This window comes from Pinus tabuliformis, chromosome 6, assembly GCF_031772625.1.
Source record: "Pinus tabuliformis cultivar Carrire ecotype Pingquan chromosome 6, CPIR1, whole genome shotgun sequence".
Taxonomy (NCBI): Eukaryota; Viridiplantae; Streptophyta; class Pinopsida; order Pinales; family Pinaceae; genus Pinus; species Pinus tabuliformis.
This window is the reverse complement of record NC_142292.1, coordinates 1,852,833,684-1,852,850,617: the sequence shown is the minus strand read 5'-3', so window position 1 is coordinate 1,852,850,617 and position 16,934 is coordinate 1,852,833,684. Positions and strand designations below refer to the sequence as shown.

The 16,934-nt window shown below is 38.8% G+C and overlaps 1 protein-coding gene across 1 annotated transcript; it reads left to right on the top strand.

Annotated features, from left to right (window-relative positions):
- Window positions 1–1,268: 1,268 nt before the first annotated feature.
- On the top strand, window positions 1,269–2,239 carry LOC149266420 (early light-induced protein 2, chloroplastic-like). The gene is made up of 3 exons (XM_089430547.1): window positions 1,269–1,515; window positions 1,613–1,657; window positions 1,747–2,239. The coding sequence occupies exons 1-3, from the start codon at window positions 1,402–1,404 to the stop codon at window positions 2,092–2,094; spliced, it is 507 nt and encodes a 168-aa protein (XP_089286673.1). The 5' UTR covers window positions 1,269–1,401; the 3' UTR covers window positions 2,095–2,239.
- The last annotated feature ends 14,695 nt before the right edge of the window (window positions 2,240–16,934 follow it).

The following is a 16,934-nucleotide window of genomic DNA, read 5'->3' as shown; positions in this document are numbered from 1 at the left end:
AGCTAATTCTTGCAATTTTTTTTCGCTTTAAAAGTATTGAGATGGATGATAAATGGACTTGTGTCAATAAGAGGGGTAGATGATATGACTTCTAGAGGTAGGTTGAGATGTGTCATAATTCTCCCAGCTACTACAAACACCTTAAAGATATTGTGAACTCCAAGTGTCTCTTGCACGGAAACCCCAATGGATGCTTCAACCTCTTTTGGTCATTTTCAAATTTTCAACATGTGCTTCACTATATCCATTGCATAAGTATACCTAGTGCAATATTTAACTTTAACATGTTTCTTGACCTATTCCTTCCACTTATTGAAACAAATAGTAGGATTCATCACACTACATTGTGCCTTTATTATTTCCTTTGGACATCACTTCACTCTTGTCCTCACCTCACTAAGATGATAGAAAATTAAACAATCACTATTGTAGTGGCAATGTGCCATTGTAACTACCCCGATAATCATAGTAAACACCAAACCACCATGCTTTATCTATTACTTGCAGTAGAGGCTAAAGTTTGGAGCAAATATGGATAACATAGGCATAGTCCCAACTCTAGCCAAATAATTGCACACTTGTCTAATTTGGTATTGGACAAGGAGCTTGAATCTAGAAGAAGGTAAATATTGCATTTTTCATCTTAATTCCATGCCAAATAAACCCACATACATCACCCATTGGGCCAATTCCTCCATCATACCCTTCTAGATCATACATACATACGAATGAAGTGAGAGAGATAAAATAGATATTGCTAATATATTAACTTATTATTACATAGACTTTGCAAAATTTAAAGAAAATATTCAAATGAAAAGAAAATTATATAATAAACCCTATTTATTTAGCACATACCATTTGTGCCATAGTGAAAGTTGAATAATAAACTCATTTATTTCCTACATACAACTATTCAATTCAACCTAATTTCTTTATCAACCTATTTATTCACTAATAAATTTTATTATAATAAAATATAAAAAAATCAATCTTTTCAAAATTTTAAACCATAAGTAAAAATCTTTAAACTAACTTAAAGTAAATAAATCTTAAAATTATAAAGTTAATAGGAATATGAAGTTGGAAAGGATTTATACAAGTACGGTGCGGTTGTTCGAGGATCTACGTCTCAATTTGTATCCACCCACGTGGAAACATAGTCCGAGGAAGAGAAAGCTCGACTTGGCTCAAGCGTTTGCCGTTCAATGAATGCCCCTAGATTTTTCCATATGGCCTACAAACCCTTATATATATCACAGCAGCCAGACATAGGGTAGCAGTACAGATCAATAGTGTCCATTAATTAGTTGCACCATCTCTTCATTATCTTGTTGTTTTCAAAGTCCATATAAATTAGGTTTGTTCTCATACATAGTGTTTCATTATTATATTGCGATCATGGCCGCTGTAAATGCATCACTGATGGCGATGAATGGAGCATCGCTCCTGCAACGGAGGCCAGCGGAGAGGTCAACAGCCGGCAGGCATCTTCGAGTAAAATGCAGGGCAGGGGTTAGTAAAATTGTTGCTGTTCTGAACTTAATTACATGTTCAAATACAAGGTTTTATGTTATTGTATTTATAACTTAATTTGCTTGTGCATCCACAGCCGGAGGAGTCAAGGCAATCTCCTTCTAGCCCTCCTGAGAAGAAGGTAAGCGATTAAGCGTCAATTTTTGCATTAACATGCACTGCCTCGCTCATGCACTGAAATAAATTGACTAGACATAAATAATAATGCAGGTGAGCACAAACTTTAAGGACGTGTTTGCTTTCGCGGGACCAGCGCCGGAGACCATAAATGGGAGACTCGCCATGCTCGGATTCGTCTCGGCCGTGGGGGTGGAGATTGCTAGTGGGAGAGACCTCTTCTCTCAGCTGGCCAGGGGGGGAGTCCCACTGTTTTTTGGAAGTGCGATTCTGCTATCAGTTGCTTCGGTGATACCCATGTTCAAGGGAGTCACGAAAGAGAGCAAATCACAGGCAATAATGTCTTCTGGAGCAGAGATGGTGAATGGGCGTTTTGCGATGCTTGGCCTCGTTGCGTTGGCCGTAACTGAATATTTGAAAGGAGGTCCTCTTATCTCTTGATCATCATCACCTCTATACCAAACCTCATACCCCTCCTAGTGAAGGGTGTATTCCAACCCAACTTGTATTGACTCTCCTATCACGAGATGTCATTGTAACAAATTGTTTTGGCAGATTATGTTATATTTGACACCTTCATCCACAATCTGTGTCATTTTGATTAGAATATTTACAGAATCAACCCTATAAATATATTTCTGATTACAATTTTGGCAGGAATTCTGATTACAATTTGGCATGCTGATCTTGAATGGATATTAAATTGACACCGACCATATGATTAAGTAGCATTCACTCAATTATCCAGAAACCTTCATGTATTTAAGACTAACACACACAGAAGTAAACACCATATAACGCATCGAAACAACATATCAACAGGAATTTTTAAAAGGTCTGACTAGATCATAATCAATCCATATAGACACAGGATGGATCCCCGCAATGTCTTCTTTTATATAGATGTTTGTTTCAGGTTGCTTATGATTATAGAGATGATATTGCAACGATTTTGAGCTTCAGAGCACGCCTACGCTCTGTATAACTACAGAGCGTTGGCTAATGCTCTCTCGACCAAAATAGCAAAGGATGTGGTCTTCAAGTCACTACGCCTGGATTGCTTCTCGTACTTTTCCTTGTCACTTTGAACCATTAAAAATTATTGGCAGTTCGGAATACGTGTTTGAATTCTTTTGAATTGAATGGGTTGTTCGAAAGCCAGCCATGTGACACACTTATAATGTCCAATTTCTTTCCATAACAAATGCAACATAGATGTCATTAGATTCTATGTTCTTAATGGTATGCTAATCACTTTCGTTATAATTCACCATTGACATATGTTTAGTTTTTCATTGTGTTATCCATATATACTATACTTTGAATCCTCCTCAGTGCAAGTTTCATAAATTGCGAGCAGATGTTTCTGAAGACACCCATAATACTATCAAATTATACTCGTGAACGTTGTATGTCATGTTAAAAACTAGAAGACAAACAATATATTCAATAGTTTCACCTCGAGACTACTCCTAGAACGCTCTAAGCATTCATCATTAATCTCCATGAATAAATAGTTTACAAGCAAACAGGGACGTTAGAACAAGCACCTAGAAAATAGGAACAAATTCCTAATCTAAGTCTCACACGTAACTAATGAACTGACTCTCTCCTAGAATACATTTCTCCATTAACTTTAACACTTCCCCTTAATGGAGAAAGGGTTCACTAGCACTCCTAACATCTCCCTAAATAACTCAAATTTCCAAGAGACTTAGTAAAAATATCTACAACATTGTCACAAGTATTACAATATCCAATATGGATTTCCTTTGACTGAACCTTCTCCCTAACAAAGTGAAATTGTGTATCAATATGCTTTGTGTTTTTATGAAACACTGGATTATTTGCAAGTTTGATTGAGCTCTGGTTATCACATCTGATAATAGTTGCATCTTTTTGTTCTTCTCCAACATCCTAGAGAAGTCTCCTCAACCAAACAACGTCACATGTTGTTGCGCACATTGCTTGATACTTTGCTTCTGCTGAAGACAATGATACAGTGTTTTTCTTCTTGCTGCTCCAAGCAATGACCCTGGACCCAATGATGAAAGCATATTATAGATCGTCGGTCATCTAGATTTCCAACCTAGTCTGAGTTTGAGAAACCTGTAAATCTAACATCAAACAAATCAGTATATTTAATACCAAAGTCTAAGGTTCCTTGAAGATACCTTAAAACGTCTTTGATTGTAGCCCAATGGTTCTCAAGAGGCTTTGACATGAATTGGCTCAATACACTGACTGCAAAATCCAAATCCGACCTAGTTGTAGTCAAGTAAATTAGACTCCCAACTAGCTGTCTATACAATGTTGCATCGACCTCCTTAGAACCATCATTATTTTGAAGTTTGGTATTCTGCTGTAAAGGCACTGATGTTGCTTTGCACTGATCCATTTTGAACTTTTTCAATAAACCCTTGACATACTTTCCCTAAGATAGAAAAGTCTGGCCAGAATCCCTCCAGACTGACACCACGCCTCCACTGCACTAGATCCATTGCTCTCCACTAGATCTGGCGCAACGATCTCCATGGATCACGTAGCTCACTCAAACAACAACACACAACAATAGCTCTCCACAGCGACGTCAATATTTACTATAACCTTCACTTCATTAGAACAACCTTAGATCCTTCGGTCTCACCACTCCGTCACTGCAATCTCCATGCCTAAGATCCACCAGGCGAGCTCAACCTCCACGCGATCAACACCTCCGTGCAGATCCGACTCCCACTGTTGTACCTCCATGCGATCAACACCTCCATGCAGATCCGACTCCCACTGTTGCACCTCCACGCAGATTTGGCTCCCACTGCTGCACCTCCACACAAATTTGGCTCCCAAGGGCTAGTCAAGGGAGCAGCGTGTTTTCTACCTCCAAATGCATGTTGATGGCCCATGCTACAACAAATCGCTCTAAGAGGAGGCAAAATAGCACGTTTGTCTCTCAAGGAAGGGCGTTGGTCAACAGAGAAAAGCACATTTCTTGAGCCAAAAAGAACGCTGATCAAGTAGAGAAAGATTTTATCCATACTTTCTCCATGCTCTGCCTCATCAACAGGGCTTCTTTGTACCACTCAGGGCCATAATCGTTCTCCAAGCACTCACCCAATCATCAAATCACTTTGGCTTTACCTCACTTAACCCTAAAGCTATGATACCATGTTAAAAATTGGAAGACAAACAATATATTCAATAAAATGAGCAGCTCTCAGGTGAGGGCTTCACCTGGAGACTGCCTCTGACAGAATGCTCTAAGCATTCATCATGAATCTCCATGAATAAATAGTTTACACGCAAATAGGGAGGTTAGAACAACCACCTAGAAAATAGGAACAAATTCCTAATCTAAGTCTCACACGTAACTAATGAACTGAATCTCTCCTAGAATACATTTCTCCATTAACTTTAACATGTCCATATAAGTGGGTGGCACAAATATTTGATGCACAATTTGAGCGGACATGATTTTAGCAGGACCAAATTTCTCCTTTTCTCCTCCTCTCATATAATGTGCTGCTCACTCATTTCTAGTGAAGATATGCATATCTATAAGTTGATATGCATTGTAATTTAAAATGGTGTCTTGTCAACTTTGGTAAATGCTATTGTTGTTTATTGAAATAATATTATTTTCGAGTACCTCATTGATGAGTACAGGTCGAAAATCCACCTTCGACGTGGCTTGGGTACCAATACTCGAACCGAACTTCTTGCTCTTTGGGTAGTCCTTCACTGTGCTACTTGGCTTGATATCATGCCCCTTTATGTTTTTGGAGGCTCCAAATTAGTTATTGAATGGGAAAACAACAAGGGCTCCTTAAACTCTGTTGCTCTCGAATCATGGAAGTCTCACATTAAAGCTCTATCGGCGGTTTTCCATCATTTATCTTTTCAGCGCATCAACAAAACACAAAACAATGAAGCCAACCATCTTTCAAAACAGGGTTGCAGCTCTGTCCCGGATTAGATTATTTTCAACCAGTTTGATCTCGAGATGTTGATAGGGGAAGGTGTCATTCCTATTTAAAATGAACACTCTACTTGCTGGGATGCTCTTTCTCCCCTGTTTTTCCTCTGGTTTTCTGTGGATTTTGTCCCTCTGCAGCATTCGTAAGTGCTGATTTTTGTAGCTGCTGGTTTTTTCATTCATCAGATCATTTCAGCGCCGGGAAAAAGCAGTTTTGTAAGCTCGAATGAGAAACCCCTGTTCCAGTACTCTGCTAAGGGATAGATTGTATGAATTTTGTCCTTTTGTTCTCTATTTTAGGATAGTAATGGAGAATCACATCTCCCATACTCATGTACTTTCTCTTATAATAGAAAGCAATATTTTTCTATTTGAAAAAAAAGAGTCAATCCCCATAAGGACCCTAATACAGAGGAAAATCAATGCAAAATTGATGATAGGTAAGCAAGCAACCTTCTCCATCGTAACATAGCAATGCCCCCAACTTTTCATATTTCACAAATGTTATTATAATCATTGATGCTTCTTTCAAACTGTTGGTCTGCAATGCACCCCAACTTTGCATATTTCACAAATGTTATTAAAATAATCCATTGGGATGCTTCTTTGAAACTGTTGGTTTGAGAAGATGATGGTGCACTAGTGTTGATATTCTCCTCAGTCTCAATTTCCACATCCTTAGTGTCACACTTGTGTCCATTTTACCCTCCACTGCATGGTCTTTTGAGAAAGGTAGCCATTCATCCCTCTACGATACATGGTACTCTGCAATACATTGTAGCCATCCTTGCCTGTAACCAAATCACAAACAAATTGCATTGCCAAGACAAGTATGGTATACAAGCCTTCAAGCTGAAAATTTTCCAAACGCAAAAGGCCATGGAACGGATACGCCAAAGGCCACCTTGTCAAAATTTCAAAGAAAGTGGCGAGTTCCCGTGTAGCCATTTCAACAGTTATAGGCAAAAATGAATCAATCTGGATAACTTTATATAAGCGATGAATCTGAGAAAGCTATACATGGTGTTGCGTGGGCCATTGAACGTCTTGTATGCTCTATTGTCACCAAGCACGAGGGATACCATCTTGACTTTTTCGTTTAATGTTTCTGCAAATCTCTTGAACAACCATTTTGCATTGTGGACAAAATTTTTTTTGAATTTTTTTTAGGAGAAACGTCTTCGAAAACACCCAAATCAGAACTCTGCTCCAAATCTGGAGTGACATGGGATGAGGGGACGATTTCTTTGAAGTCTGTATGCCATTTAGGTGTAAATATAATGTGAAGAACATGTGTGCCCAATTTTCGAATAATGCCTTTATTTTAGAAACAACCTTACATTCTTACTGGTACTTTTTTGGTTTATGGAAATAAGTTGACTTACATTCTTACTGGGAGTTTTTAGTTTATGGAATTAAATTACTTTCATGTCTTCAATTCCTGCGCTCACAAGATGAGGAAACGACCTTGCCGGTTAAATCGATGATTGGATTTGGGAGACAATCGCGTAGACAGACTAAATGGCTTCGGAGATTTTGTGATAGATGAAGCTTTTAAAGAGGAAGAAGAAAATGTTGATACCGATGTTGCTTAAGATTTCTTCGGCTCTGCGGATATTGAACTGATGGGTTTTGTAGAAACAATTTAAAGAGAAGCTTGGTGGGTTTCATTAAGTGAAGGACTGTGATTGATGGTGTGGAAGGAAGTGAGCGTTGAATTTTTATGGGATAACGGAGGATGAAAATGAAGCTTGGAGATTGACAGGAGTGATAGTGTTTGCCCAGCCAATTTAAGAGAGGTAACACGTTAGGTGTAATTATTAATTTAATATTTTTATTTTTTAAATTTTTATTATTATTATTTAATTTTTCAAAGTTAAAATGTTAAAGATTACAATATCTCTAACACTTGGATCAAATGTTTACATAAGGGTTAAGGTTATTTATGAACCTCAAATCTAAAGAATTATTTTAATAAAAAATGAATCTGTGATGAGAAATTTTGGATAAAATATAATATTACAATATTATATGTTACCCAATATATATTACCATCCCCACCCAATAAAAAGTGGCTAGGGGTGGGGGGAAATACTAATTAAAATGTAATATTATTACATTTTGCCTAATATTTTCCGTCACATCCTAGCCTAAATATTACATTTTACTCAATATTTCCCCTCGCCCTTAATTTTTTAATTAAGTTTGTTTATTTTTAACTTCAAATATAAAGAAAAATTACAATAAGAAGTGGACCTGTTGAGGGGAAACATTGGGTAAAATGTAATATAATCTAGTAAAAAGTGGATGGAGGTAGGCAAAAATATTGGAAAAAAATGTAATAATTACATTTTTCCTAATATTTCCCTCGTCTTCCATCATATCTAGACAAATGCCTCGTGAACATATCCATAATTTTTTTTACCTTTTACACACTACATGGATTCAACTCCATTTTCTACAGCTAATTATGTATCTAAATATAACATCAGATTAAAATGGATCAAGGCTACTTTAACTTCCCCTTAAATAGGTTATATTCCACATGAATACCATGGATCAATACCATTGGTTCTGTTATCACTCAGGTTGTTCCCCAAAAGTTGTGAAAAAAGGGAATACGGTCGAGGTAACCACTAACCAATCTTTTAGATGTAGATTCTAGCCAATCTGCAGCCAAAGAGGGCTCTCTCTTTATAATTTAGCTTTGTTTTGCTGTATTTTAGGCTAGTTATGAAGTGCAGGTGTTTGTTTGATTTTTGGATGGTGACATTCAATAGAACATGGGTGCAAAGTATGAGAACCTCAGTCCATTGGGTTAATGGAGTCAATGAAACTGAACTGCTGGGTATGGTTTCTTTGACTGAGGGGGGTACTACAGAGCAAGGTAATTAACCATGGAACAATTTTCAAGCTGGAATCAAGTGAAATGAAGTTAGGGGGTGAAGGGCAACTAAGAATACTTCATCATGCTAACAGAGGGAAAGTGTATGAATATTACCAGGGAGCAGTTAAGAATTCCTTGGTTATATTCAAGGTGTAAGAACCAGGGAAACAGGAGCAGTTAAGAATTCTTGTTTATGCTAGTCTTGAAGAAAACATAAAAAATAACAGGAATTGAACACAGAGTACAGTTAAGTAAGTTTTGAGTTATTCTTTTTCCCTGTAATTTAGAACATGATATATAAAACACAGAAACAGTAAAACAAGAGTTAAAAAGACTTATTGATCCATGAAGTAATTCGAGAATTCTGCAACATATTCTTCTGCCATTAATCCCACAACCAGATAGTTCAGCAGTAAAGAGTTCCAACAACCTTTTATTCAGAAGAGTTCTCAAATTTATAGCGCAGTCCCAGAATGGTATCACCAACCCCTAATACTTAGCTTGGGGAGGTATTTGTACAAAAATCTTTACAAAATATCTCAAAGAGATAATATCTTGCAATAACTTCTTTCACCTACTCTACAGGAGAAGTAAATGATCTTGGGAATAGAGAGAAATGAATGCAGAAGTAAGAGATGCTGTGTTGGCCACTCAGTTGGTGAGACGCATTGATTATTTGCTCAGCGAGTCGTCCGATGGATACTTTATTGTAATTCCGCGCTACTGGCTTTGCTTTCCTGGGTGCTTTAATTGCACTTTAATAGACCATTTCCCAGTGCGATTTTTATCTGCTCTTTTCTCCGCCTTATCTGTCGTGTTCTGGGAAAAATAAACAAACTTTGGAATCCGCTTACAAAATTTCCAACATACTCTGCCACCAGTGGTCCTCTGGTAATTGGTGTCTGCGCATTTTTATTAAAGTTTCATCAGCATCTCTGTACCTGTAGAAAGTGGGTTGGACTGTGAAAAGATGTCTTACTTCATGCTCAATAAAAAGCATATTTTCTAAGTTGTCATACAGGCTCTGTCCAGATGGGAGTGCCTTCTCTTCTGTAGAACTTGATGATGCTGTGACTTGATTGTCCATATATGTATTTAACCTGCATACATAGTCTGCATGAGTCATCAGTCTATAGTCATTAGTTAATAAACTGGGCAGACCCTTTTCCTCCAAAGCTGTAAACTTCTGTGTGAAAGCATTTATCTCCATTTGCATGTCCTAGCACTTCCTCTCCAGATTTTGTATGAAGTTCCTCATGGTCAGAACTCTTTTAATTGTTAGGATAGTGCCTGTCCTATCCCTAATATCCAATGCTGCCAGTTGTTCCTTGGTGTGGGTGTTCAAAAACTGTATTAGCCTATTGGCCTGCTCGGGCATGTGTCCCAATGAATCCTTGGCCTTTTGAATTTCTTCTTGAGCTACTGTCACCAAATCAATCTGCTCATGAATTATCTGTATTGATGTCCATAAATCAGTGATGGATTGGCCAATGTTGGCCCACAAAATGCTCCTGATTTCTCCCAGAGGTTTGTCTAACAAGAGGTCCTTTTCCAATGGCCTTTACTTTATTCTCTAATGCTTTCACCTCCCTTGTTTTTTCTGCCACAGTCATCTTAGGCTTATCATAACTTATTTCCAACTTGACCAATTTCTCTTTAGCATCTTTTAATTCGGACACTTGGAGTCTTAGATCCTCCATAGCCTTTATCAGTTGCTCAGTGGTCATGGTAGTGCTACTGCTTGCTGTTGTTGTTGTTGAAGTACTTGGTGCTGTTGATGCTGGGACAGTAGGAGGGACTATTGTTGTGACTGTAGAGGGAGGAGTTATAACTATTGGAGCTGTTTGAGATGGCTGGGAGGTCGACACTCCCTGCTTTTCCTGTAGTGCTTTCTCCAATTCCTGCTCTGTTTCTGCCAATCTCTCATTCATCTTCATTAGTAGGTCCGTTGCATCTTCCTGTGATTTCTGCTCAACAATCTCTATAGTTTGGGGATGCATGGTAATGGGCAGTTTGAGCTATTTCCTGAGAGTTGCAATATCTTCTTCCTTCTTTTTTATTAATGCTTTAATGCCTTTGGCATCCTTGGGATCATGTCCCAACTCTATGATAATTTCTTCCAAGGACTTGATTCTGTTATCCTTGGCTAGAGAGGAAGCTTTTTCCAATTCCAATTGGGCAGAGGTATTATTTAATGAATTCTGTAATTTGTGGACTAAGAATGCCTTATCTGCCAATGTGGAGTACACCATTTCTCCAGTTTGTTTATGCAATTCAATCTGGTCCATTGGATGAATGTCTTTGGATAATACTTCCAGATTGGTCCTGATGTAATCAACAGCTGACTGTGGTTGCAACATCTTGGGCTTAAAGTGACTAAGAATCATCTTTCCTTCTTGAATATCATATGCTGACATTAGCCTTTGTTGATTTGTGGGGGCCATCTTCAGCAAGTGATTATAAAGTTGAATTCTTATTGGCTCATTCTTTGCCTTTATTTCAGTAAATGTCTTCTTAATGTCAGAGCCTTGCCTGCTTTGTGGCCTGGTAGAAGAGAATTCCACACTATGTTGTCTTCCAATCTCCTACCTGTGTGAACTGGCCGATGTTTCAGCGACCGGGGATGTATCCTGGCTGACCACTCTTTCTTCCCTTAGACTGTATGTGGTCTCCTGAATGAATTCCTCCTTTGATAGGGGGTTCAATCTCTGCCTTTTCTCCCCTGGTTTCTCTTCAAAACCCCTGATCAGTGTGTCTTCTTGCCTCTTTCCTCATTTAGAGGAGTTTGTAGTACAGGGATTTCTGGTGCTTTTTTCTGAGTTGGAGGACCCTGCCCTTGGCCTTGTTCCTTTGATGTAGCTGGTTGGTCTGTCATTATGTCCTGCTCTGAACCTATTATCTCCTTGCCCTTTGTTGACCCTGTACTGGCTTTTTGTGTGGGCTGTTGAGAAGTCCCGGCAAAAGATATATCACCTCTTATGTGCTGGGGCAGCTTGAAGGGTACCTGCCCAAAAGAGTCCAGGTCAAGCGTTTTTTCCAGCTCTTTCATGGCTTTTTCCAATTTCTCTTCCTCAGTAATTTCTTCAACTAATGTGCCTTCTACCCATTCTTGTTGGTTAGCATACTGCTGAATTTCAGGGATTTCGAGGTGAACATATGCTGTTAGCTTGTTTTTCACTTTTCTATAACTTATGAAATGCTCAGGGTCATAAGGTGCCCAATAAAAACTTTGTTTCAACTTAAGTTGCTCCCCTAAAATCTTGTCAGCCTCTTCCCAGGCTTCCCTTTTATTGAAGACAAATGGGCCCAATTGATTTCTTATTTTGAGTTGTGCCTTTTTCTTGGCAGCATAGAAATGAGTCAAATCTGAGCTAATAAATTGCCTGAAGTATTCCAGGGCAAACAGTCTCATAGGCACATATTTTGGGAGCTTATAGGGGCACAACTCACAGCCATATATCCGGATCTCAGTGTGATTCTGGTAAAAGTACCAGTCACCTATACTGTAGCCTTTTGAGAGATGTAAAATTTTCTGCATTTCAGCAGAGAGTCTGGCAGGAGGAGTTGTCATCAATAAAGAAGAGGTTGGATGTATGAACAGGTCAATGAATTCACAATAAGTATAAGGAGAGTTATGGACTTCATGGAATACTGAGGTCCAGAAGATTACAGACCTGCGCTCTCCTTTGAGATCCAATTTTCTAAGGGGAATTTGAAAACTATCTGGTTGATTGTATAGCAACAGATGATATATGTATGATGTGTATTTGAACACTCTTTCTCTGTCTAGGCTCATGAATTGCTCATGGATCTTATTAGCTATGAAGGTGGCATAATCATATTTGACAGCTGGGGGTTGTCCTGGAGTAAACATGGACAACAAAACTAAGGTAGTTTCATCAACATACTCACTGGTTTTAAATCCCAAGATGTAGGAAATCATGTCTACAATGAATTTTCCTGCTTCAGTGAACCAAGTATGCAAATAAGGAGGAGGTTGCTGGGGCTGGCAATTTGGCTTCATGAATAATTGAGCTATTCTGGTTATCTCTGAACTGGGCAGTTTGGCACCTTGGTCAAGCAAGAATCCCATGGAGAGAGGGGCCAGAGGCTGAGTTGGCTTAAAGTGTAGCATCTCATTTATGGATTCAGGGGTAATGTGAAATAAGACAGTCCCAGATGGAGCCATAACTGCTCTTTGAGTGGGGTCATAATTGGCACAGCATAAGTGGATGAGATCAGGGAGCACATTTACTGAGGGGAGGTAGTATATGGGCATGTTGGACTCCCAAATTCCATAGACATCAGCATTGCTGCAGTAGCTATTCCTAATTTCACAAACTGCTTGGAGGTGAGGCTTGTCACCAATTAAGTCATTAATCTGGAAATCTCTATCAGCAAGGGGCAACCATTCCAATTCTTTGTGTGGTGCATTGAGGGGGGCAACATTTAGGGCCACTGGAGGATCCATTTTTCAATCTTCTGTGATTTTTCAATTTGAAATTTGGGCTTTATGTAGCAACAGCAGGTAAAATGATAGCTTCTGGGAGTTTTCTCAGAGAATTTGTAGGCCGAGACCGATTTGAATTTAGTTTAGTGGGCGAATCTTGCAGAGGGAGACGGAGCTCGTGGGATTTCTTGGTAAAAATGGGTAAAATAGTGGTTACAGTGCGCAGGTTTGGAGGCATCACAGTGTTTCCAATTCAAATTTGGGTGTTTTTGATGAATTTTCAGAGAAAACTAGAAAAACGAGGTTTGGGAGAAAGATTTGGGTAAATACCCGCTTTAATAGACGCCCTGTGCGAAATGCAGGTGGCGGACCGAGCTGAGGGGCTGAGTTGTGGAGTCAATTCAGCTGGGTGGCGGACTGTGCAGTCAAAATGCTGCTTTGGACGTGAAACAAAATGTAAAGGTCGCACAAGAGAAATAAAGAAAAATGAAGGAAAAACGACATTTTACGCCTTTTTGATGAAAAATTGATTTTGGTGGGTTTTGGCGTGCTTCGATCGGGTGACGTCGGCATGACATAATTTTTGTCGTGTAGCGGGGGTACGGAGGCTGACTTGGCGGATGACATGGAGGTGAGGTGGGAGATGACGTGGGTGATGACATGGGTGACGACGTTAGCAGGGGGAAGCGGGGGGCGGTATATGGTATTTTCCTGCACAACTTTTGGACAAAAGCTGTTTTGGGCGGAGGGGTCGCGATAGTACCGGGCGGGCGACACGTGGTTCCTGTACGGCGGCAAAACCGCCATTTTCCCGAGCGCTATTGTTTGGTCATCGAAGGGGTTCCGATATCGTTGTAGGTCGTCCGATGGGAATGCCCATATCGGACAGTTGGGAGTGGACAGAGATGGCGGAAGGGTACGTCATGGTGACCCACGTGATAAATCAACGTTTTGTAAGGTTTTGCGGGGTTTTGCAACGTATTTAAACTATGGGTTTGGGGGGGTTGGTTACTCATTTAACCAAATGTTAAATGAAACTTAATGTTATATGCGCGTGTGGGGAGGGTTGTCCATAAGGTTTCGGATAAACCTTGTACCCCCTTAAAACATTAACATATGGCTTTAAATAAGCCTGGGGCGGGATATTAAAGTTCTGGGTTTTTTATGTAGTTAGTATAATAGGGGCGGGGAAAACATTTATATAGGAGCTATTATATAATAGTGTTAGCATGTTAATATAGGTTTAATAAAAAATCTAAGTTTAAATGGTAAAACTTAGGCTTAGGGAGTAAAAGGGATCTAAGTTATAAACTTTGGAAAACTTAGCATAATGGAAGAAAAGGATTTTTACACAAGAAATGTGGCTTTGATATCCTAAGTGGAAATAGAGTCTCACTTAGTCTTTTCCATGAAATGAAGTGAACTAGGAGAACTGAGCAGATCTCAATGTCCTTGAGGGGGTTAGCAAGAGTTCTTGGAGAAATGAGAGGGGAAATTAGTCATGCTTCAACTGTTTTGCAACCATGTAGTTGACATGATGCTTTATGATATCCATGAGATGAATCATCTTCAAAAAGACAAAATTGTTCACAAACCTGCTTCTGCAACATCAAAACTACCTACCTAGCCTATTCACACCTAGCATTTTTTCTTCCTTTTTGATTGGGTGCATTTGAACTAGCATACCCTTACTCTCTTCTTTTCTTTTAGCTGCAATCCTATCTAAGTCTACCCTTATTCCTTCCAGGGGCTCGAATTTAACTGTTGAGCTCCCTTGCTTCCCTACCTAACTACTTATCTGCCAAGCTTGAACTATTTGGACAAAATTCATTCTCTACCTCTAAAACAGAAAATTTAAACATGGACTGACCAAGGTTGAGTTGTTTGGCCACCCATCAAGTGTGACAGAAGTCACTGATAGAACATTTTGGACTTTTTTGCAAAAAATAGGATAGTAGTGGCATTTTGAACTAGCACACTTTCTTGGTCTTTTCTTTGGGGTTCATTTTCTTTCTTTTTGACCAATTCATTCTTTTTGCCCTTTGATTTTTCTTTTAGGGCATACCCTCTTTTGATATTTTAATTTTTTGATTTGAAAATATGGAACCTTTACAGCATGGAAAGGATGAAAATATTTGGCATTTTAACAGTCAATCATGAAATATGACACCTATTGGTATAGGAACCTAACACTGGCTCCACTTAGGGATGGCTTTTCCAGGTGAAAAGCCAAGAACAACAGGTCAGATAGCCTTATACTCAACTCTTGCTCAAACCTGAAATTTCCCTTAACTGTAAATAACCAAACTGTATGTCTGCAACATATATACATTTTCCATAAATTCATTGAAACAATTGCAGCCCTGTTTTAACAGTTTGTCTGAGTGTTTGCCATCATGTTTTCAGCTCCCAAGTCTTCTTCTTCAATTCCTCTGATAAACTCAAAATGTACTACAAAAAGGTAGCACAATTCCTTGACTTTTTCTCAAAATTTGCTACATCTTATTCCCTATCTTATTGCTGTAATAAACTGCAGAAAATAAACACTATTATGTACAAATTACAGTTCTGAGACATCAACAAAGTGGATCAAAATAATGCTTGAGCATCCGACCATTGACTGGCCCATCTTTTGCTTCTGTACCATCCAGGCTTTTCAAAAAGTAGGTGTTGTTTCCTTGTACAGCCTGAATAGCAAAAGGCCCCTTCCATAGGAAGTCAAACTTCCCATGTTTTCCTTTATCTTCCCTTCTGGAATCCCATTTGAGTACTTTGTCTCCTATTAAAAAATCCTCTACCTTTGTCCTTTTGTCAAAAACATTCTTAAGTTTTTTCTTGTAGAACTTGAGATCTTTGGTACACTTCTTATTTAGTCTGCTGTAAGTGAATTGTTTGATTGATTCTCTTCTGAATGTCATTGGGTTCTACTTGTATTTCTTGCAGCAATTTTATCATAGGGATTCCTAAAGAAGAAGGGAATACAGCCTCCATGCCATAAACCAACTCATAGGGGCTTGTTCCAATGGATCTCTTTGTAGTCAACCTGTCTGCCCAAAGTGCATTGACAAGCTTTTTATGCCAGTTTTTCCTTTTTTCCTCCAATACTTTCTTAATTAGGTTGATCAAACTTTTATTGGATGATTTAGCTAAACCATTACCTTGAGGGTAATAGGCTGTGGAGTGGCCTAGGGTAATATGGTATTTGTGACAAAAATTGATCATTCTTTTGGATTTAAAAGCAGTAGCATTATCAGTTATAATCTTTTCCAGACAGCCAAATCTAGACAAGATATTGGTTTCTAGGAATTGCATGATCACTAAGTCATTGGCTTGCCTGCAAAGGATAGCTTCTATCCACTTGGTGAAGTAGTCTGTGGTAGTTAAAATCCACTTATGCTGGCCAGAAGAGGGAGGGTGAATCTCCCTGATGAAATCTAGACCCCATTGTTGAAATGATCTTTCAGTGGAAATGGATTTTAGGGGTAGAGGTAACAGCTTTCTCTTGCATTCAAAGATTTGACATTTATGGCAAGCAACTACAAATTTCTTTACATCAGCAAACATGGTGGGCCAATAAAAGCCAGCTCTTAAGATTTTATCAGCAGTTGATTTCCAGTACAAATGTCCACCACAGTCCCCTGCATGAAATTCTTTCAGCACTTTGTCAGTTTCATCCTTTGTTAAGCAGCTTAGTAGAATGCCTTCATGATTTTTCGAAAATAAAACATTGTCTACAATACAAAATTTTGAAGCTTTCATTTTGAGAAATCTCTTTTTAGTTCTGGATAACCCTGGAGGAGCCTGCAGGTTTAACAATACATAGACTATATCAGCATACCAAGGTGATTGTAAAAAGGCTTGATTGATCTGTGGAGTCGCCATCTCCTTCTCGTTATCCAGTTCATTGATGTCAAGGGCTTGAAAGTTGGTTTCAGTCATCAATTTAGCTAATCCTTGTCCTACTATCAGCT

What these genes read in the sequence shown, in the direction of transcription:
- LOC149266420 (XM_089430547.1), top strand. Translation starts at nt 1,402, where the DNA reads ATGGCCGCTGTAAATGCATCACTGATGGCGATGAATGGAGCATCGCTC. An exon ending in GAGTAAAATGCAGGGCAGGG is followed by an intron (nt 1,516 to 1,612) that starts GTTAGTAAAATT and finishes GTGCATCCACAG; the next exon opens with CCGGAGGAGTCAAGGCAATC. An exon ending in CTAGCCCTCCTGAGAAGAAG is followed by an intron (nt 1,658 to 1,746) that starts GTAAGCGATTAA and finishes ATAATAATGCAG; the next exon opens with GTGAGCACAAACTTTAAGGA.